A 24,341-nucleotide genomic window follows, 5' to 3' on the forward strand; every position below is an offset into this window, starting at 1 on the left:
CAGGCTATGACCTACAAAAAACTCTTTTTGAACCATATGCTAAACCTCACAGGAAGTCCGCCATTTTGATTTATTTTGGAACGTGTTGCCATTTTTTTGGCCATTTCATTGGGGTCTTATTTTAACGAACTCCTCCTACAGTGTTTATCCGATCATCTTCAAACTTGGTGTGATTCATCTTAAGATGTTGAAGATGAAAAGTTATTGAAAGCTTTGTATTTCGTCGCACGCTGTTGTCATGGCATGCACTGTTTGCAAAGGAAAAAAAATATCCTTAAAGAAGCATTGCCAGTTGTACGAAGCAGCTAGAGCTACGAAAATTTGTAGACATATGTAACAGCCCAAGATGTACAAAAAAGTCTCTTGGTGCCCTGTGCTAAACCCAACAGGAAGTCCCCCAGGGGCCGGGCATCACATTTTAAGCTAAAAAACTCCTCTTTAACAAAGCATACCCGGCTGTACGTTTCACCTAGAGTTACCAAAATTTGTAGAGGTATATAACAGCCCTCGAGGTACAAAAAACTCTTTTTGAACCATATGCTAAACCTAACAGGATGTCCGCCATTTTTATTTACTTTGGAATGTGTTGCCATTTTTTGGGCCATTTCATAGGGGTCATATTTTAACGAACTCCTCCTACAGAGTTTATCCGATCATCTTCAAACTTGGTGTGACTCATCTTAAGATGTTGAGGATGAAAAGTTATTGAAAGCTCTTTATTTCGTCGCACGCTGTTGTCGTGGCATGCACTTTTTGCAAAGGAAAAAAATCCCTCTTAATGAAGCATTCCCAGTTGTACGAAGTAGCTAGAGCTACAAAAAATTGTAGACATATGTAACAGCCCACAGTGTACAAAAAAGTCTCTTGGTGCCATGTGCTAAACCCAACAGGAAGTCCCCCAGGGGCCGGGCATCACATTTTGAGCTAGAAAACTCCTCTTTAACGAAGCATTCCCGGTTGTACGTTTCACCTAGCGCGATGATAATTTGCAGGCATACATAAGAGCCCACGATGTACAAAAAAGTCTCTTGGAACCATGTGATAAACCAAACAGGAAGTCCGCCATTTTGATTTACGATGGGATTTGTTGCCATTTTTTGTGGCCTTTTTCAGTTGTCATATTTTAACGAACTCCTCGTACAAAGTTCATCCGACCGTCTTCAAACTTGGTGTGTTTCATCTTAAGATGTTTAAGATGCAAAGTTATCAAAAGTTTTTTATTTTGTCGTACGCTGCTGCTATAGAGATGCAGTTTGCCAAGTGAAGTGCTGCTTTGTTTTTTTATCTATACATGTGTGAAAACTTATGAAACTTTGCAAACACATCAGACTTGTCATGAACATGAATTTTTAGAGATTTATTGTGCAATTTGCAATAAATAGCGCCCTCTAGACATTTTTATGAAGTATTTCCGATTGTATGATTCTGCTAGATTTGTGAAAATTAGGACAGACCCCTATCAGCCTAATACCTACAAAAAAGTATTATGTAGCCATTTGCCAAACCAAAGAGGAAGTCCGCTATTTTGATTTTATTTTGGGAATTATACATCATTTTTGTCCTCTTTCATTAAACTTTGCACAGACAAGGCATGGAAAAAACTAACATTTTAAATGGTCCTTGTTCCATGTAACAGTACCCCAACGTGCCAGTACCCTGACGTGCAAGTAACCCAACGTTGTGCTCAATAGCGCCCTCTATGCATTTTTATGGAGCATTTCCAATTGTGTGCCCTGCGATTGCCTGGCAACCGGTCCAGGGTGTCCCCCGCCTACTGCCCAGAGCCAGCTGAGATAGGCGCCAGCAGCCCCCGCGACCCTTGTGAGGAATAAGCGGTCAAGAAAATGGATGGATGGATGGATTTCCAATTGTATGATTCAAGCGATACACAACTAAAGATGACTTGACCTAGATTTGTGAAAACTGGGAGGCATACCTATTAGCTTAAGACCTACAAAAAGTATTCTGTAGCCGTATGCTAAACCTAAAAGGAAGTCAGCCATTTTGAATTTATTTTGGGAATTGCACACCATATTTTGCGTTTTGATTAAACTTTGCACATACAAGGCTTGTCAAAAACATTTTAGATGGTCCTTGTCCTATTTGACAGTACCCCAACGTGCCAGTACCCCGACGTGCAAGTACCCCAACGTGGTCCGGGTTGTTATTCTTATTATTATTCTTCTCCGCAAACAATCGCATTTTTGAGACACTAAACGTGACCGAAAACTCACCAAACTTTACACGCACATCAGGCCTGGCGAAAAATTTGATATTTTAAAGTCGCCATACATGATAACAGAAAAATGGCTCCTTAGCGCCCCCTACATAGGTTAAACGGATCCCTGTCCTGCTACGATTGTCCGACGGCTATGAAAATTGTGTGGCACCTGTAGCACATCCCAATGAACAAAAACCTCTTTGAAGTGTGTACCCTAAAATAGACAGAAAGTGAGGTATGAGTATTTAAATGTCCAATTTTGGCCCAGTTTTGCATATTTACAGGGGTCATACTTTTGCCCGCTTCTCCTACACGGTTAACCCGATTGACTTCAAACTTGGGATGTACCATCTCAACACCTGGGACAACATCATTGTGAAAAATGAAAAGTTTTTGATATACTATATGACAGCGGCGGCGCATCAAATTTAGAGTTTAAAAATTCTTACTTCACGAGGCATTGCCGGTTGTACGTTTAATCTAGAGCTACGAAAATTGGTACACATATGTAACAGACTATGACCTACAAAAAACTCTTTTTGAACCATATGCTAAACCTAACAGGAAGTCCACCATTTTGATTTATTTTGGAACGTGTTGCCATTTTTTTGGCCATTTCATTGGGGTCTTATTTTAACGAACTCCTCCTACAGTGTTTATCCGATCATCTTCAAACTTGGTGTGATTCATCTTAAGATGTTGAAGATGAAAAGTTATTGAAAGCTTTGTATTTCGTCGCACGCTGTTGTCATGGCATGCACTGTTTGCAAAGGAAAAAAAGTATCCTTAAAGAAGCATTGCCAGTTGTACGAAGCAGCTAGAGCTACGAAAATTTCTAGACATATGTAACAGCTCACGATGTACAAAAAAGTCTCTTGGCGCCATGTACTAAACCCAACAGGAAGTTCCCCAGGGGCCGGGCATCACATTTTGTGCTAAAAAACTCCTCTTTAACGAAGCATTCCCGGTTGTACGTTTCACCTAGCGCTATGATAATTTGGAGGCATACATAAGAGCCCACGATGTACAAAAAAGTCTCTTGGAACCATATGCTAAACCAAACAGGAAGTCTGCCATTTTTTATTTACGTTGGGATTTGTCGCCATTTTGTGTGGCCTTTCTTAGGGGTCATATTTTCACGAACTCCTCGTAAAAAATTCATCCGACCGTGTTCAAACTTGGTGTGTTTCATCTTAAGATGTTTAAGATGCAAAGTTATCGAAAGTTTTTTATTTTGTCACATGCTGTTTCCATAGCGATGCATTGTTTGCCAAGTAAAGTGCTGCTTATTTTTTTTGGTCTATACATGTGTGAAAACTCATGAAACTTTGCACACACATCAGACTTGTCATGAACATGAATTTTTAGAGATTTCTTTTGCAATTTGCAATAAATCGCGCCCTCTATACATTTTTATGGAGCATTTCCGATTGGATGATTCAAGCGCGAAATAACTAAAGATGACTTGACTTGACCTAGATTTGTGAAAATTCAGAGGCATACCTATTAGTCTAAGACCTACAAAAAGTATTCTGTAGCTGTATGCTAAACCTAAAAGGAAGTCCGCCATTTTGAATTTATTTTGGGAATTGCACACCATATTTTGCGTTTTGATTAAACTTTGCACACACAAGGCTTGTCAAAAACATTTTAGATGGTCCTTGTCCTATTTGACAGTACCCCAACGTGCCAGTACCCCGACGTGCAAGTACCCCAACGTGGCCCGGGTTGCGAGGGCCCTTTATAGCTGCTCGCAGCTCTAGTTCTTCTTTTTATTTGTTATTATTCTTTTCCGCAAACAATCACATTTTTGAGACACTAAACGTGAACGAAAACTCACCAAACTTTACACACACGTCAGGCCTGGCGAAAAATTTGATATTTTAAAGTCGCCATAGGTGATAACAGAAAAATGGCTCCATAGCGCCACCTACATAGGTTAAACAGATCCCTGGCCCGCTACGATTGTCCGACGGCTATGAAAATTGTGTGGCACCTGTAGCACATCCAGATGAACAAAAACCTCTTTGATGTGTGTACCCTAAAATAGACAGGAAGTGAGATATGAGTATTTAAATGTCCAATTTTGGCCAATTTTTCCACATTTACAGGGGTCATACTTTTGCCTGCTTCTCCTACACGGTTAATCCAATTGACTTCAAACTTGGGATGTACCATCTCAAGACCTGGGACAACACCATGGTAAAAAATCTAAAGTTTTCGAAATACTATATGACGGCGGTGGGGCATCAAATTTAGAGTTTCAAAACTCTTACTAAACGTAGTATTGCCGGTTGTATGTTTAACCTAGAGCTACGAAAATTGGTACACATATGTAACAGACTATGACCTACAAAAAAGTCTGTTGGTGCCATATGCTAAACCCAACAGGAAGTCCGCCAGAGGCGGGGCATCAAATTTGGAGTTTCAAAATTCTTACTTAATGAAGCATTCCCGGCTGTATGTTTCACCTAGAGTTACCAAAATTTAAAGACATATGTAACAGCCCTCAAGGTACAAAAAACTCTTTTTGAACCATATGCTAAACCTAACAGAAAGTCCACCATTTTGATTTACTTTGGAACGTGTTCCCATTTTTTTGGCCATTTCATAGGGGTCCTATTTTAACGAACTCCTCTTACAGAGTTTATCCGATCATCTTCAAACTTGGTGTGATTCATCTTAAGATGTTGAAGATGAAAAGTTATTGAAAGCTTTTTATTTCGCTGCACGCTGTTGTCGTGGCATGCACTTGTTTGCAAAGGAAAAAAATTCTTCTTCATGAAGAATTCTCAGTTGTACGAAGCAGCTAGAGCTACGAAAATTTGTAGACATATGTAACAGCCCACGATGTACAAAAAAGTCTCTTGCTGCTTTGTGCTAAACCCAACAGGAAGTCCCGCAAGGGCCGGGAATCACTTTTTGAGCTAAAAAACTCCTCTTTAACGAAGCATTCCCGGTTGTACCTTTCACCTAGCGCTATGATAATTTGGAGGCATACATAAGAGCCCACGATGTACAAAAAAGTCTTTTAGAACCATATGCTAAGCCAAACAGGAAGTCCGGCATTTTGATTTACTTTGCTATTTGTAGCCATTTTTTGGGGGCCTTTTATAGGCCTCATATTTTCTACAAAACTTATCAGATTGTCTTCATTCTTTGGCATGTTTCATCTGAAGTATTGCCGGTTATACGTTTAATCTAGAGCTACGAAAATTGGTACACATATGTAACAGACTATGATCTACAAAAAAGCCTGTTGGTGCCATATGCTAAACCTAACAGGAAGTCCGCCAGAGGCAGGGCATCAAATTTTGCATTTCAAAATTTTTACTTAATGAAGCATTTCCGGCTGTACGTTTCACCTAGAGTGACCAAAATTTGAAGACATATGAACAGCCCTCGAGGTACAAAAAACTCTTTTTGAACCATATGCTAAACCTAACAGGAAGTCTGCCATTTTGATTTACTTTGGAACATGTTGCCATTTTTTTGGCCATTTCATAGGGGTCTTATTTTAACGAACTCCTCCTACAGAGTTTATCCGATCATCTTCAAACTTGGTGTGATTCATCTTAAGATGTTGACGATGAAAAGTTATTGAAAGCTTTTTATTTCGTCGCACGCTGTTGTCGTGGCATGCACTGTTGGCAAAGGGAAAAAAAATCCTTCTTAATGCAGCGTTCCCAGTTGGACGAAGCAGCTCGAGCTACAAAAATTTGTAGACATATGTACACATTTGTCCACATATATATATTTACATATGCATGTAAAAAAATTATGTCAGGCTAAACTAAATGGTTGATTAGGCCCCACACATTTTCACCTTACCATACCCGGCCCTCTTTGCAAAAGGTTTGAACACTCCTGGCCTAAACCTAGGTGTATACTCAAACTATGCACGCACATAAAGCCTGGAACAAAATGTGTAATTTAGAGGGTTCTTGTTTTGTTTTTTGTATTCCTTATATTTCATGTCATTATACTTGACACACTATTTTTACTACTCACTGAATCAGTTATAAGAACATTTAATTGATACAATCCAATCACATCCTAGAGAATTGAAAACACATTCAATCATGAGGTTGTTAAGACACATTTACTTCTGTAGCACTTAACCACAAACAAGTTGCGACATCCCCTGATCTAACCCTCCAACCGGGCAAGGAAAAACTTTCAGGGGTCATATTTTAACGAACCCCTCCTACAAAATTTATCCGACTGTCTTCAAACTTGGTGTGTTTCATCTTAAGATGTTTAAGATGCAAAGTAATCGAAAGTTTTTTATTTTGTAACACGCTGTTGCCATAGCAATGCATTGTTTGTCAAATGCTGCTTTTTTTTTTTTATACACATGAAAACTCATGGAACTTTGCAAACACATCAGACTTGTCATGAACATGAATTTTCAGAGATTTATTGTGCAATTTGCAATAAATAGCGCCCTCTAGACCTTTTTATGAAGCATTTCCGATTGTATGATTATGCTAGACCTACAAAAAAGTATTATGTAGCCATTTGCCAAACCAAAGAGGAAGTCCGCTATTTTGATTTTATTTTGGGAATTCTACATCATTTTTGGCCTTTTTCATTCAACTTTGCACAGACAAGGCATGGAAAAAACTAACATTTTAAATGGTCCTTGTTCCATGTAACAGTTGTCAAGTGCTGCTTTTTTTTTTTTTCATACACATGAAAACTCATGAAACTTTGCAAACACATCAGACTTGTCATGAACATGAATTTTCAGAGATTTATTGTGCAATTTGCAATAAATAGCGCCCTCTAGACATTTTTATGAAGCATTTCCGATTGTATGATTATGCTAGACCTACAAAAAAGTATTATGTAGCCATTTGCCAAACCAAAGAGGAAGTCCGCTATTTTGATTTTATTTTGGGAATTATACATAATTTTTGGCCTTCTTCATTAAACTTTGCACAGACAAGGCATGGAAAAAACTAACATTTTAAATGGTCCTTGTTCCATGTAACAGTACCCCAACGTGCCAGTACCCTGACGTGCAAGTAACCCAACGTTGTGCTCAATAGCGCCCTCTATGCATTTTTATGGAGCATTTCCAATTGTATGATTCAAGCGATACACAACTAAAGATGACTTGACCTAGATTTGTGAAAACTGGGAGGCATACCTATTAGCTTAAGACCTACAAAAAGTATTCTGTAGCCGTATGCTAAACCTAAAAGGAAGTCCGCCATTTTGAATTTATTTTGGGAATTGCGCACCATATTTTGCGTTTTGATTAAACTTTGCACACACAAGGCTTGTCAAAAACATTTTAGATGGTCCTTGTCCTATTTGACAGTACCCCAACGTGCCAGTACCCCGACGTGCAAGTACCCCAACGTGGCACGCCTTTGCTGTAGCGATGCATTGTTTGCAAAGAATTTTTTTTTTTATATGATTCAGCAAGATGTGTGAATATTGGGAGGCATACCTATCAGCCGAATACCTCGACAAAGCATTCCATAGCAATGTGAACAAACACAAAAAGCATGGCAAAACATTTACAATTTAGATGGTTTCTTATGAAACAGTACCCTAACGTGCCAGTACCCCGACGTGCAAATACCCCAACGTGGCACGGGTTGCGAGGGCCCTTTATAGCTGCTCGCAGCTCTAGTTATTATTATTATTATTATTCTCCGCAAACGATCACATTTTTGAGACACTAAACGTGACCGAAAACTCACCAAACTTTACACGCACATCAGGCCTGGCGAAAAATTTGATATTTTAAAGTCGCCATATATGATAACAGAAAAATGGCTCCTTAGCGCCCCCTACATAGGTTAAACGGATCCCTGTCCCGCTACGATTGTCCGACGGCTATGAAAATTGTGTGGCACCTGTAGCACATCCCAATGAACAAAAACCTCTTTGAAGTGTGTACCCTAAAATAGACAGAAAGTGAGGTATGAGTATTTAAATGTACAATTTTTGCCAATTTTTGCACATTTACAGGGGTCATACTTTTGCCCGCTTCTCTTACACGGTTAACCCGATTGACTTCAAACTTGGGATGTACCATTTCAACACCCGGGACAACATCATTGTGAAAAACTAAAAGTTTTTGATATACTATATGACGGCGGCGGCGCATCAAATTTAGAGTTTAAAAATTCTTACTTCACGAAGCATTGCCGGTTGTACGTTTAATCTAGAGCTACGAAAATTGGTACACATATGTAACAGGCTATGACCTACAAAAAACTCTTTTTGAACCATATGCTAAACCTAACAGGAAGTCCACCATTTTGATTTATTTTGGAACGTGTTGCCATTTTTTTGGCCATTTCATTGGTGTCTTATTTTAACGAACTCCTCCTACAGTGTTTATCCGATCATATTCAAACTTGGTGTGATTCATCTTAAGATGTTGAAGATGAAAAGTTATTGAAAGCTTTGTATTTCGTCGCACACTGTTGTCATGGCATGCACTGTTTTTAAAGGAAAAAAAATATACTTAAAGAAGCATTCCCATTTGTACGAAGCAGCAAGAGCTACGAAAATTTGTAGACATATGTAACAGCCCAAGATGTACAAAAAAGTCTCTTGGTGCCCTGTGCTAAACCCAACAAGAAGTCCCCCAGGGGCCGGGCATCACATTTTGAGCTAAAAAACAAACAAAAAACTCCTCTTTAGCAAAGCATACCCGGCTGTACGTTTCACCTAGAGTTACCAAAATTTGTAGAGGTATATAACAGCCCTCGAGGTACAAAAAACTATTTTTGAACCATATGCTAAACTTAACAGGACGTCCGCCATTTTGATTTACTTTGGAATGTGTTGCCATTTTTTTTTGGCCATTTCATAGGGGTCATATTTTAACAAACTCCTCCTACAGAGTTTATCCGATCATCTTCAAACTTGGTGTGATTCATCTTAAGATGTTGAAAATGAAAAGTTATTGAAAGTTTTTTATTTCGTCACACGCTGTTGTCGTGGCATGCACTTTTTGCAAAGGAAAAAAATCCTTCTTAATGAAGCATTCCCAGTTGTACGAAGCAGCAAGAGCGACGAAAAATTGTAGACATATGTAACAGCCCAGGATGTACAAAAAAGTCACTTGGTGCCATGTGCTAAACCCAACAGGAAGTCCCGCAGGGGCCGGGCATCACATTTTGAGCTATAAAAAACTCCTCTTTAACGAAGCATTCCCGGTTGTACGTTTCACCTAGCGCAATGATAATTTGGAGGCATACATAAGAGCCCACGGTGTACAAAAAAGTCTCATGGAACCATCTGCTAAACTAAACAGGAAGTCCGCCATTTTGATTTACGTCGGCATTTGTAGCCATTTTTTGTGGCCTTTCTTAGGGGTCATATTTTCACGAACTCCTCGTACAAAATTCATCCGACCGTCTTCAAACTTGGTGTGTTTCATCTTAAGATGTTTAAGATGCAAAGTTATCGAAAGTTTTTTATTTTGTCACATGCTGTTGCCATAGCGATGCATTGTTTGCCAAGTAAAGTGCTGCTTATTTTTTTGGTCTATACATGTGTGAAAACTCATGAAACTTTGCACACACATCAGACTTGTCATGAACATGAATCTTTAGAGATTTCTCGTGCAATTTGCAATAAATCGCGCCCTCTATACATTTTTATGGAGCATTTCCGATTGGATGAACAAAAACCTCTTTGATGTGTGTACCCTAAAATAGACAGAAAGTGAGGTATGATCATCTGAATGTCCAATTTTGGCCCAGTTTTGCACATTTACAGGGGTCATACTTTTGCCCGCTTCTCCTACACGGTTAACCCGATTGACTTCAAACTTGGGATGGACCATCTCAACACCTGGGACAACATCATTGTAAAAGATCTAAAGTTTTTGATATACTATATGACGGCGGCGACGCATCAAATTTAGAGTTTAAAAATTCTTACTTCACGAAGCATTGCCGGTTGTACGTTTAATCTAGAGCTACGAAAATTGGTACACATATGTAACAGGCTATGACCTACAAAAAACTCTTTTTGAACCATATGCTAAACCTCACAGGAAGTCCGCCATTTTGATTTATTTTGGAACGTGTTGCCATTTTTTTGGCCATTTCATTGGGGTCTTATTTTAACGAACTCCTCCTACAGTGTTTATCCGATCATCTTCAAACTTGGTGTGATTCATCTTATGATGTTGAAGATGAAAAGTTATTGAAAGCTTTGTATTTCATCGCACGCTGTTGTCATGGCATGCACTGTTTGCAAAGGAAAAAAAATATCCTTAAAGAAGCATTCCCATTTGTACGAAGCAGCGAGAGCTACGAAAATTTGTAGACATGTAACAGCCCAAGATGTACAAAAAAGTCTCTTGGTGCCCTGTGCTAAACCCAACAGGAAGTCCCCCAGGGGCCGGGCATCACATTTTGAGCTAAAAAACTCCTCTTTATCAAAGCATACCCGGCTGTACGTTTCACCTAGAGTTACCAAAATTTGTAGAGGTATATAACAGCCCTCGAGGTACAAAAAACTCTTTTTGAACCATATGCTAAACCGAACAGGACGTCCGCCATTTTGATTTACTTTGGAATGTGTTGCCATTTTTTGGGCCATTTCGTAGGGGTCTTATTTTAACGAACTCCTCCTACAGAGTTTATCCGATCATCTTCAAACTTGGTGTGACTCATCTTAAGATGTTGAGGATGAAAAGTTATTGAAAGCTCTTTATTTCGTCGCACGCTGTTGTCGTGGCATGCACTTTTTGCAAAGGAAAAAAATCCTTCTTAATGAAGCATTCCCAGTTGTACGAAGTAGCTAGAGCTACAAAAATTTGTAGACATATGTAACAACCCACAATGTACAAAAAAGTCTCTTGGTGCCATGTGCTAAACCCAACAGGAAGTCCCCCAGGGGCCGGGCATCACATTTTGAGCTAGAAAACTCCTCTTTAACGAAGCATTCCCGGTTGTACGTTTCACCTAGCGCGATGATAATTTCCAGGCATACATAAGAGCCCACGATGTACAAAAAAGTCTCTTGGAACCATGTGCTAAACCAAACAGGAAGTCCGCCATTTTGATTTACGATGGGATTTGTTGCCATTTTTTGTGGCCTTTTTCAGGGGTCATATTTTAACGAACTCCTCGTACAAAGTTCATCCGACCGTCTTCAAACTTGGTGTGTTTCATCTTAAGATGTTTAAGATGCAAAGTTATCGAAAGTTTTTTATTTTGTCGCACGCTGCTGCTATAGCGATGCATTGTTTGCCAAGTAAAGTGCTGCTTTGTTTTTTTATCTATACATGTGTGAAAACTCATGAAACTTTGCAAACACATCAGACTTGTCATGAACATGAATTTTTAGAGATTTATTGTGCAATTTGCAATAAATAGCGCCCTCTAGACATTTTTATGAAGTATTTCCGATTGTATGATTCTGCTAGATTTGTGAAAATTAGGACAGACCCCTATCAGCCTAATACCTACAAAAAAGTATTATGTAGCCATTTGCCAAACCAAAGAGGAAGTCCGCTATTTTGATTTTATTTTGGGAATTATACATCATTTTTGGCCTCTTTCATTAAACTTTGCACAAACAAGGCATGGAAAAAACTAACATTTTAAATGGTCCTTGTTCCATGTAACAGTACCCCAAGGTGCCAGTACCCTGACGTGCAAGTAACCCAACGTTGTGCTCAATAGCGCCCTCTATGCATTTTTATGGAGCATTTCCAATTGTATAATTCAAGCGATACACAACTAAAGATGACTTGACCTAGATTTGTGAAAACTGGGAGGCATACCTATTAGCTTAAGACCTACAAAAAGTATTCTGTAGCCGTATGCTAAACCTAAAAGGAAGTCCGCCATTTTGAATTTATTTTGGGAATTGCACACCATCTTTGGCCTTTTGCACTCACAAACAGTGTTGCCACAGTTACCTTGAAAAAGTAACTTAGTTACTTTACTGATTACTTGATTTTAAAAGTAACTAAGTTAGATTAAAAGTTACTTTTTTAGTTACTTTCAGCAGCTGCCGATAACACCATCTCAACATAAAAATAATGCAGTAGAAACGGAGTTCCAAATACTTTATTGAAAGTGTATTTTTAACATGAAAATAAAGGTTTTTTTTATGAAAAACAAAATAGGCAGTCTCTCTTGACTTCTTGTAACGTAAATACTTTTTATAAAACAAAAAATAAAAATCTATCCAGGTTGAAAATGAAAATCCCCTAAATTCCTCTATTGTTTGTTTGTTCCGCTATTCCAGTGTGTACACATGTATCAGTTTAAATATTTATTAGTAGTTATTGACAGTTATAATTGTTTTTTGGTTTGTTTGTTTTTTCTCTTCAAAATAAGGATCAGGAAAACAAAAGGTTGATAATTTAATGTTAAATATAAATATTTAACCTTTAGACAGACACCAACACAATTAAACAGAATATTTGCACATTGTGAAGTATTTCAGAAACATCAATTTAAGACATGAAATAAACCTACCGTCCAGCCAAAAGAAATATGAAGCCACCTTATGGAACAATAAATCTATCAAACACATTTTAACCACTTAATATATGCAAAAATATTTCCAAAAGTTCATTTCCCTTTTTAATCAACAATTTTTGTATTTAACAATTGTTTTTTCTTTTGTCATCACTTTCATTTTTGGTTAATGTATGACATCTTTTTTTGTTTTTTTAATCTGTGACACGATGATGACCACAGAATCACTACTGTTTATATTTTGTTTTTTGGGCTGTCGTAATCGCGGGCACGTCTCAGTTCTCCTATCTGCTGCTCATGCTAGTTGTAGACATTGACAGGGAGCCACAAACTGAGAAATGAGATACTTGCAGTGTGCTTTTAGCTTAGCTGGTGTGTTGGCTGTGGGACATACCTGTGTCGTTTGAATCCATGCATTGGATCGTCACGGGAGTTATTCTTTTTGGCTCGCGCGCAGTACCAACGCCGGCCCGGGACATACAAGTGCACCGAGAGGACTCGATAGCCATGGGAAATACCGAGATGTACGGCACCGGCTTCTGCTAACTGTCTCCATTTGTATGTTGTCACTCGTTGCGCGCGCGCGCGCGCGCCGTGTCGCGAGCACGGAAACACGGAAGTAGCTTGAATGGTGATGCTACTGAAATGTAAACAAAACAAGTAGAGCACGGCGCAGAACTCTTGCTATTGTTATGAAAACCATAAAGCCTCACTCGCAACCGATACGGTCGTTTAGCTCCCCTTGACGAACGATGGTTCGGTCGAATCGTTTTTTTGTTCCACCCCTACTGAAAACGTAACTTGTCTGACGTCACTCCCCCTGGCGAGAGGGCGGAGACGACCTCATCCCATAATGCTTCACGGACCAGTTGAGGATGGAAATAAATTATTTTTTTTACCACTTTTATGGTCCATAATGCACACTTTTTTTGTTGTGTTGTGTGCCTGTTGGTTAATAAAACTAGTAGTAAAAGTATCATCACTTTTGTTTTGAATGTGCAAACCATTCATGACCAGACCATGGCTGAATTCAGTGTGGTGATCAATGACTTCTGCCTCATCTTCGTAGTTAGCAGTAGTTGTTTGTGACTGTTACAACAGTGAGATTAGTTTGCCTTCTTCATGAAAATGTGGAGTAACGCATTGATTCTCTGGACACTAACTTTAATCAGACTACTTTGTAGAATAAAGTAACGCGTTAGACTATTAGTTACTTTAGAAAGCAACTTTTTTGAGTAAGTAACGCGTTACCGGCAACACTGCTCACAAAGCTTGTCAAAAACATTTTAGATGGTCCTTGTCCGATTTGACAGTACCCCAACGTGCCAGTACCCCGACGTGCAAGTACCCCAACGTGACCCAGGTTGCGAGGGCCCTTTATAGCTGCTCGCAGCTCTAGTTATTATTCTTCTTCTTCTTTTTCTTTGTTATTATTCTTTTCCGCAAACAATCAAATTTTTGAGGCACTAAACATGAACGAAAACTCACCAAACTTTACACGCAGATCGGGCCTGGCGAAAAATTTGATATTTTAAAGTCGCCATACATGATAACAGAAAAATGGCTCTGTAGCGCCACCTACATAGGTTTAACGGATCCCTGTCCCGCTACGATTGTCCTATCGCTATGAAAATTGTGTGGCACCTGTAGCACATCCAGATGAACAAAAACCTCTTTGATGTGTGTACCCTAAAATAGACAGGAAGTGAGGTATGAGTATTTGAATGTCCAATTTTGGCCCATTTTTGCACATTTACAGGGGTCATACTTTTGCCCGCTTCTCCTACACGGTTAACCCGATTGACTTCAAACTTGGGCTGTACCATCTCAACACCTGGGACAACACCATGGTAAAAAAATGAAAAGTTTTTGATGTCCTATATGACGGCGGCGGCGCATCAAATTTAGAGTTTAAAAATTCTTACTTCACGAAGCATTACCGGTTGTACGTTTAATCTAGAGCTACGAAAATTGGTACACATATGTAACAGGCTATGACCTACAAAAAACTCTTTTTGAACCATATGCTAAACCTAACAGGAAGTCCACCATTTTGATTTATTTTGGAACGTGTTGCCATTTTTTTGGCCATTTCATTGGGGTCTTATTTTAACGAACTCCTCCTACAGTGTTTATCCGATCATCTTCAAACTTGGTGTGATTCATCTTAAGATGTTGAAGATGAAAAGTTATTGAAAGCTTTGTATTTCGTCGCACGCTGTTGTCATGGCATGCACTGTTTGCAAAGGAAAAAAATATCCTTAAAGAAGCATTCCCATTTGTACGAAGCAGCTAGAGCTACGAAAATTTGTAGACATATGTAACAGCCCAAGATGTACAAAAAAGTCTCTTGGTGCCCTGTGCTAAACCCAACAGGAAGTCCCCCAGGGGCCGGGCATCACATTTTGAGATAAAAAAAAACTCCTCTTTAACAAAGCATACCCGGCTGTACATTTCACCTAGAGTTACCAAAATTTGTAGAGGTATATAACAGCCCTCGAGGTACAAAAAACTCTTTTTGAACCATATGCTAAACCTAACAGGACGTCCGCCATTTTGATTTACTTTGGAATGTGTTGCCATTTTTTTTGGCCATTTCATAGGGGTCATATTTTAACAAACTCCTACAGAGTTTATCAGATCATCTTCAAACTTGGTGTGATTCATCTTAAGATGTTGAAAATGAAAAGTTATTGAAAGTTTTTTATTTCGTCACACGCTGTTGTCGTGGCATGCACTTTTTGCAAAGGAAAAAAAATCCTTCTTAATGAAGCATTCCCAGTTGTACGAAGCAGCTAGAGCGACGAAAAATTGTAGACATATGTAACAGCCCAGGATGTACAAAAAAGTCTCTTGGTGCCATGTGCTAAACCCAACAGGAAGTCCCCCAGGGGCCGGGCATCACATTTTGAGCTAAAAAAACTCCTCTTTAACGAAGCATTCCCGGTTGTATGTTACACCTAGCGCAATGATAATTTGCAGGCATACATAAGAGCCCACGATGTACAAAAAAGTCTCTTGGAACCATGTGTTAAACCAAACAGGAAGTCCGCCATTTTGATTTATGATGGGATTTGTTGCCATTTTTTGTGGCCTTTTTCAGGGGTCATATTTTAACGAACCCCTCCTACAAAATTTATCCGACTGTCTTCAAACTTGGTGTGTTTCATCTTAAGATGTTTAAGATGCAAAGTAATCGAAAGTTTTTTATTTTGTCACACGCTGTTGCCATAGCAATGCATTGTTTTTCAAGTGCTGCTTTTTTTTTTTATACACATGAAAACTCATGAAACTTTGCAAACACATCAGACTTGTCATGAACATGAATTTTTAGAGATTTATTGTGCAATTTGCAATAAATAGCGCCCTCTAGACATTTTTATGAAGCATTTCCGATTGTATGATTATGCTAGACCTACAAAAAAGTATTATGTAGCCATTTGCCAAACCAAAGAGGAAGTCCGCTATTTTGATTTTATTTTGGGAATTATACATCATTTTTGGCCTTTTTCATTAAACTTTGCACAGACAAGGCATGGAAAAAACTAACATTTTAAATGGTCCTTGTTCCATGTAACAGTACCCCAACGTGCCAGTACCCTGACGTGCAAGTAACCCAACGTTGTGCTCAATAGCGCCCTCTATGCATTTGTATGGAGCATTTCCTATTGTATGATTCAAGCGATACACAACTAAAGATGACTTGACCTAGATTTGTGAAAACTGGGAGGCATACCTATTAGCTTAAGACCTACAAAAAGTATTCTGTAGCCGTATGCTAAACCTAAAAGGAAGTCCGCCAATTTGAATTTATTTTGGGAATTGCACACCATATTTTGTGTTTTGATTAAACTTTGCACACACAAGGCTTGTCAAAAACATTTTAGATGGTCGTTGTCCTATTTGACAGTACCCCGACGTGCAAGTACCCCGACGTGCAAGTACCCCAACGTGGCCCGGGTTGCGAGGGCCCTTTATAGCTGCTCGCAGCTCTAGTTTATTATTATTATTTCATACCGCTGCGTAGGTATAAAATCAAAGCGGAAATATTCAGGACTGACGCAGGTTGATATGCACACACTGTAATGTAACCAGCTCCGTGGTGAGTGAAATGACAAAATCACATGCCCACAAATTTGCCAATCGGTCGGAATTTACAGTATTCAGAACTGGCTCGTGCCCATGATGTGGGCTCAACCCGGGAGAGGAAAAAAAATCACATCGCAGAAGAGCCGCAAGAGGTTTCAACCAACAATAAAGTTTGCTCACCTGTAACTGCAACAAGCCACTGATGTTTCTCGTAAGCCCTTTGTTGAAAGTGAGGGACAAAATTCTTCCCCGTTTTCGTGATAATTAGCCTACTTTAGTAGGACGACCACTTGAAATTATATTCTCGCTGGAGCACGGCCGAGAACGCTGGAGTCTCCTCGGGCATGAACTCTGGCATTTGCCGGCCCTCTATCTAGTATCTCCGGGACGCGAAGCCATTGACTGCTAGCCAAGTAAGCCAATTATGTGCATACGCATTGACTGGCATACAGTTTGACTGCCAGCCTTTTTTTCCATTCAAAAGGCTCATGTTTTAGAAACCTCTCGGAACAAACAACTTTATCATTATCGGCCTTACGGTTTACAAAGCCGAGCCTCCTCTCGCGAGACACCCGTTTATCATGATGGTTCATGCTTGCTAACTAGCCGCTGTCGGCTACTCGGCTTTCCAGCAAGGAAAACAGGACAAATTACACAGGAATTTAAGACCAAAGCAGTAGAACTAAGGTATTGTATAACTATAATTATTTCAATGCTTTTATTTAAGTGCTTGGGCATGCACCGCATTAATAGCTTATTATGACCGCTCACCACTGATCAATTGTTTGGGGACTACGCCAGAAGACAGACTATAAAAAACATCATTGAATTTATTAACTTCATTGTTATTCATAATATCATCATTCTTTACAAAATATTTTGGATAAGTAATCTGTCTGGATTTATTTCTAATATGTTTGTTTGTTTATGTTTGTTTATTTCCACAATGCATTCGAATACAGTCAAGAACCTAGTGATACAATTACTGTGGAAAATGGACACCCTCAGAAGCTCATAGCTTATACATTGGGGTCCAACAACCCACCACCACACAATTTACATTGCAAACACATATAAGTTAATATCACATATTTCCAATTTGTAAATAAAAGATATACCCATCATATTTACAAGAAAAGAATAATACCAAAATAATCTATGGACAGATATGAAAAACTATATTCATGTTACATGTATAACCCCCGTAACCTCTATTCCATGTGCAAGAGAATTTCAAATGAGAAACTAAACAGAAACTAGGCCATAAAATCATTACCCGTAGATGCATATCTCATAAGTAAGTTATGTTTCAGTTTTCTTTTAAATATGGGAAAAGAAGAAGAATGTTTGATATCATTGTCCAGGTCATTCCACATTTGTGGATCCTTTATAACCGACACTAAAACGAGTACATGTTAGTTTTCTGTATTTCCCTTTTAACAGCAATCTATTTCTGGTATTTTGAGTATGAGATGAAAAGAATAAAGGAACAAGTTCACACCAACGGCCATTTAGTTTATGAACCACCTTATACATAATACACAGATTATAAAAAAGATTGTATTCAGGAAGCTTCAGCAGACCATATCCATGGAAGAGAGCATCTGTAGGAGAATTATATTTAGACCAGGATATTGTTCTTATGGCTTCTTTTTTTTTTGCAGAATAAGTAATTTGGCAGTAAATGTAGGGTAAGTATTATTCCAGATATTACAATAGGTCAAATGAGGTTCAAACAATGACTGATACAAACATAGCAATGCCTCTAACGGGAGACATTGTCTTAATCTAAAAAATAAACCACCAAGTTTCACTAATTTTTTTGCCAACTCATCTATATGTTTTTTAAAATTTATGGATTGATCAATATAAATACCTAAAAATTTGGTGAACTCGACTTTCTTAATAAGTCTCCCATCTATATTTATTTTCATCTCATAATTACTATATTTATGCTTATTCAGACAGAAGACAATATAATTAGTTTTACTAATATTCAATGATAACTTGTTACATTTGAACCAGGTATTTACCTTTTGAAGTTCCTTATTCAAAGCTTTTCAAGATAGTCGATATTTTTGTGTGACACAAACAAATTTGTGTCATCTGCAAAAAGGATTTTATGAATTTCCTGTGAGCAATAGACAAAATCATTAATATAGACAATAAACAGAAGAGGACCCAATACAGATCCCTGGGGAACTCCAAATGCTATGTTTTCCATTCCTGAAATTTCTCCATTTGTATATACATATTGCTGTCTCCCATGAACATAGTCCCTGAGCCACTGTAACGCTATACCCCTGAGACCGTAATGCTCCAACTTTCCAAGCAAGATAGAGTGGTCAAGTGTATCAAATGCCTTTGAGAGATCAAGAAAAACGCCAATGCCAATCTCTCCCCTCTCAAAAGCATCATATATTTTCTCAATCAAATCAAAAATAGCCATACATGTGCTTCTATGTTTGCGGAAACCATATTGTGAGGATGCTAGAATATTGTACTTTTCTAAATAATCAGCTAATCTTAAATAGACCACTCTTTCAAAAACTTTGGACAGGGTTGATAAAATGGATATGGGTCTATAATTTTGCATTTCATTTATATCACCAGATTTATGTACAGGTATTACTTTGGCCAACATAATTTGTTTTGGAACAATGCCATACTCCATGTGTGCAAGTGGCTCAGCTATTATATTTACAATAGCTTTGAGTATCTTACTAGAGATGCCATCAGCACCAGCTGTGTATGTACATTTCATCTTATTTATAATATTAACTACTTCCATTTTACAAGTTGGTCTAAAATAACATGAGTTAGGGTAGTTATTTTTAAGAAAATGTTTATAATTTATGCCACATGATGGATAAATCTGTTCGGACAGTTTTTTTCCGACAGGCAAAACATTTATTAAAAATGTTAGGTAAATTATGTTCCATTGTGACTTTATTTGATTGAACCTGCATTACAATGTCAGGAGCAACTGACGAACTTGCATTCCGGCCAAGTAACTCATTCAGCACCTTCCAAGATTCCCTCTGATCATCAGAAGATTTTTTAAATCGGTCCGTGAACTAATTTTGTTTACTAATTATTATTAGGCTAGTTAGCTTATTTTTATAATTAGTGTATATACTTTTATTTATACAATTGGGATTTTTTCTATATTGATTATAGAGTTTGGTCTTCTTTTGAATCGACTTAAGAATACCTCTTGTAATCCAGGGATTTTTTGTTCCATTTTGTTTTATTATCCTTTCTGGAATCGTTTTATTAATAGAATCTGTAATTTCCTGAATTAAGTAATCAAATGCATTATTGGGATTGATGGAACAGTAAATAGGATCCCAGTTTTTAAATTTGAGGTGCTGAATTAGTTGAGCAAGGGTTTTGTCAGTTAAAATTTTAACTTTCCTCTTTGTACATGGAACAGATACCTGTTTAGTCCAGACCATAAAATACACAATAGGATAATGATCAGAGATATCAGAATATATTAATCCTGATTTGCATCCAAAGTTTTGTATATTAGTGATAATATTATCAATAATGGATTTACTTCTCTCAGTAACACGTGTGTATTTATCAATAGTCGGATAGAAGGATGAGGAAAGGAGAATGTTTTGAAAATCCATTTCTATTTGACCTCCTTTTGACATGTCAATATTGAAGTCCCCCATTATAATACATTTTTTATTTGTCTGGTTTAAATGGAGTAGGAGACTTTCAAAATTAATTCTAAATGTATCACAATCAGAATCAGGTGGTCGGTATATTGCTCCAATAATGAGACTTCTCCCATTATCTATTTTTACTCGAAGAAATAATGAATCCGACCACCCATCATCAAGAGTCATGCACATGTGCACATACTATATGTGGCAAGGAAACAATGTCAAGCGTACTGAGATCTGAAAGCTGTATTGTTCCTTGTGCTGTGTCTGACCACGCTCGTTGACTTGAGTGCTTGTATGGGCATTCCGTGATTGACAGATGATGAAATGATGAATAAAGGCAACAACAATGGATGCCCACTGCGAATGATGAAACATTGACTGATGCCCATTTCGCTGACGATTGATGAGTTGAATGCTTTTCGACTTGAAATATTGATGATGACGGAAGCTTGTCCTGATTATTGACGACTGATGGACACTCAAAATTTACTGATGCGCCCAAGTCCAGTTAGCACTTCCTTACAGTTCCGAGGTTGTGCTTCTGGTGTAGATTTGTATTTTCTCTGCGTACTCGTACTGCAATTCTTCTGTCATTCCCGAAACACATAATGTTCAATGAAAACGAGTGAATGCTTACTGATCTGTATGTGCCTTGTGATTTACTGTCAACTGGTCTCAACGCAAGTTGACAGTAAATCGACCCTAATGAGGACAAGCACTCTAAAAAATGGATGCTATAAAATTGTATCTTATCATCATTTGATTGGACAGTCAATTGGAAACGAGAGAATATTTGAACTGGACTTGTCTGAAGTCTTTTGTTCGGTTTCCAACTGTTGGACTGGAATGTGGAGGTTCCAAGATGGATGTTAAATCATTTGCATCTAGCGAGCACTGGGAATTGATCGTCACTGTTTCCCTACAGGATCCTTTTGAAAAAGTCTGCAAGGCGTATAAGCAGGCCCTGGGCGATAATGAGCGCCACCTGCTGACTTCTTTCTGCTCTGGCAGCAGCACTGACACCTTCCTGCTGGAGCTGCATGAGTTGCTGGTGCTGGCACTTAAGCATCCCAATGCACCACTTGAACGCAATCCTGACTGGAGGTACTTTTACGGCGGGTTGCGCTTTCATTTGTGAAACCAGTAGTTCTCGATCTTTATTGAGCTTCTTTATTGTTTCTTTGTATTTTGGTAGCAAAATGTTTTTGTTCACGTGAGTGATGTCCCACTTCTTGAGTTGATGTGTTTGTCTCTTCAAAGCTTGATTTCGATTTTGGACCCTTACCTGGAGGACAAGTATCCGGGCTTCCCATCAGCCATCTGCCTATCTCACTGTGTCGAAACTTGGAAGTTCATCAATGCCATCAAGAAAGAGCGCATTCGCAGGCAAATTGGATAAGAGGGAGCCTTGTGTGACTTGTCTTTTTCTTCAAATCATTCCTAATCTGTGTACTGTTGAATTGTATTTGCACTCCACTCCACTCCACAGTCGAACCTTAAAAAATAAAATTAAAAAAAATCACACAATCCGTTGATGCTAGTTGTTTCGGGACAATAAATGAATGAAAGGATGACTCTTCTGGAGGTTGCACTATAGGGGATTAGTAATACTGTATTTTTTATTTTTTTTCACAGGTCTTTGCTGGGTAGCAGCCTGGGACAAAGTTGTCTTTAGGGTTTAGGGTTAAACCCTTTGTGGTTGTTATAATTATTAATGTAGTGTATTTTAACGCCGATGTCATGTTGGAATGTATGTGCAAACAGTTCTCGGAGAGGTGAGATGAAGACAAAATGTGAAGATGCAAGTACAGTAAACTTAACAGTATTCATGAGGGAAATAGGCCTAACCCTGCTGTGAATTGGAAAACCACTCTCCAAATAAATGTTTCCAATTGCTTATATATTTTAACAGGTACTAGTAGTTCTCTAAACTGTTTGCGCTAAATGCTTCGCTTTCCACGTACAGTCAAGATTCAAATATATAGTATTTAAGAGTATTTAATTGTTTAATTGGTTGTACAATTATGTGGAGTGGGCTATGGGTCCTTGGAAGAATTCCCCCCTGTACGAGTTCTTGGCTTGGACCAAAAAAAATAAATAAATAATAATAATTGGGGAAGCTCTCATGGCGATGTCACTCTCCACCTTGACCTTTTACCCCTGCCTTTCCTTTTGCTTGTCCTCCCACAGCACAAATACACAGCACCCTCTCCGGTTGCTCTTGATAATATTTATCTTCCATTTTAATTCCACAGACTGTGGAGTGGAGTGGGGGGTTCTCGCAGGCAGTGGCAGGCAGACAAACCAGAGCGACCTTGAGCTCCCTTCGTCTGAGGCGAATTCCTGTGTGAACCTGAGACAATTCATATTCTCTACGAGCAGTGTGAGGTGAAAATAAGCAACATGGGCCATTAAGAGCTCCAATGCAACCGAGAAACAGCCATGTGTATATTTATCCATTCGGTGAAACAAAAAAAACGGCCACAGAACACGATTGACCAGTGTTGGGTATCTCACTGTTGAAATTGAATCCAACCACAAGTTCTCTTCACCACTATATATATATTGAAAAGTCACTGAGACTGAGACTTATTGTATTTTCCATGATGAGGGTCTGTTCATGCTCATTTTATTCATGCACAAAGCGTGAAGTTACATTAAACTTGCGTCTTCCTCAACACATATGTTCCACCTGCCTCACTCTTACCTTTTCTGCTCGAGCGCCCATGGTGGCCGTTAGAAAAAATACATAAATTAGCATCTTTTGGGGAAATATTTTGGGTAGTAATATATGAACTCTCTATTTTTCATTTATACACGGTCATATACACTATATATATATATATATATATATATATATATATATTATACGTGTATATATATATTATACGTGTATATATATAACAATCGTCTCCCATTTGTGCATGCTGGAGGCCAATTCCTTCAAAATGTCTCTCTATCCTTCCCCAGATTTGCGCCATGGTAGGCCTGAGGCCTCCGACAGGTACTTGCTTGGTTTGCGCTCTGACATGCACCTGTCACCTGTGGGACCGAATGTAGACAGGTGTGTGCCTTTCCAAATCACGTCCAATCATGTGACCTGATCACAGGTGGACTCCAGTGAAGCTTGAGGAACCTCTCAAGGATGATCATGCACCTCAACTCAATTTTGAGCTTCATGCCAAATGTGATGTAGTTTTGATTTGTCATTTTGGCATCATGTTGTGAGTAGAAAGTGCATTTATTCCATTTTGGGGACGAGGCTGTAACATAAAATGTGGAAAAGTGAAGCTCTTGTACTCTGCTGGTATGTGTGCACGTGTAAACACATGCCTAATATGCTTATATTTATATACACGTGTATAGGCCAGGGCTTCTAAATAATTTTTCTTACACGCCCCCAAGGAAGAAGAAAATATTTCGTGACTCCCAACCCGCCGCTGTGACTATAAATAGTATCATTTGCCAAAAAGAAAGTTTGGAAGTACACCTCTACAGAGCACAATGAAGAGCACCACTGCCGCCTGCTGTAATGGCCGTGTAATTACAATTTAGTGTGGCAAAAAAAAAAAAAAAAAAAGTTCCCTGGGACGGGGGTGACAGTAGCAGCTTGTTGATTGTGCCCTTCAGCTGGCCAGGAGCTAGGTCCACTCCACTGGATATTTTTCACAAATTGGTAGGGACCACCTCCAACTACTGGCGGTGGGCCAAACACCGCCCCTTTTGGGAAAAGCTTCTGGCGAAATTGTATAATTGCAAATGTCAAGGTAGAGCAACTGCATAAGTGGTCAGAAAGCTCTAAAAATTGTGCATGGTGTATCCTGACACATGGGGGAACTAACAGGAAAACAATCATGGGCTTCATGTATTTCA

General features: G+C 38.7%; 1 protein-coding gene across 4 annotated transcripts in view; it reads left to right on the forward strand.

Annotated features, from left to right (window-relative positions):
• The window catches only part of LOC144022883 (E3 ubiquitin-protein ligase rnf213-alpha-like), a 151,711-nt gene extending 128,058 nt beyond the window's left edge, over positions 1-23,653 (forward strand). For 3 of the 4 annotated variants that reach the window (XM_077528072.1, XM_077528059.1, XM_077528081.1), the window contains exons 67-69: positions 21,394-21,572; positions 21,729-21,854; positions 22,724-23,150. In XM_077528072.1, the coding sequence (XP_077384198.1) occupies positions 21,394-21,572; positions 21,729-21,854; positions 22,724-22,787 (369 nt within the window). In that variant the 3' untranslated portion in view covers positions 22,788-23,150. Of the gene's footprint in view, positions 1-21,393; positions 21,573-21,728; positions 21,855-22,723; positions 23,151-23,438 lie in introns of those variants that run through there. The other variant, XR_013284430.1, reaches the window with a different exon arrangement.
• The last annotated feature ends 688 nt before the right edge of the window (positions 23,654-24,341 follow it).

The sequence above is a fragment of the Festucalex cinctus genome, chromosome 1 (genome assembly GCF_051991245.1).
Source record: "Festucalex cinctus isolate MCC-2025b chromosome 1, RoL_Fcin_1.0, whole genome shotgun sequence".
In the NCBI taxonomy this organism is placed as follows: Eukaryota; Metazoa; Chordata; class Actinopteri; order Syngnathiformes; family Syngnathidae; genus Festucalex; species Festucalex cinctus.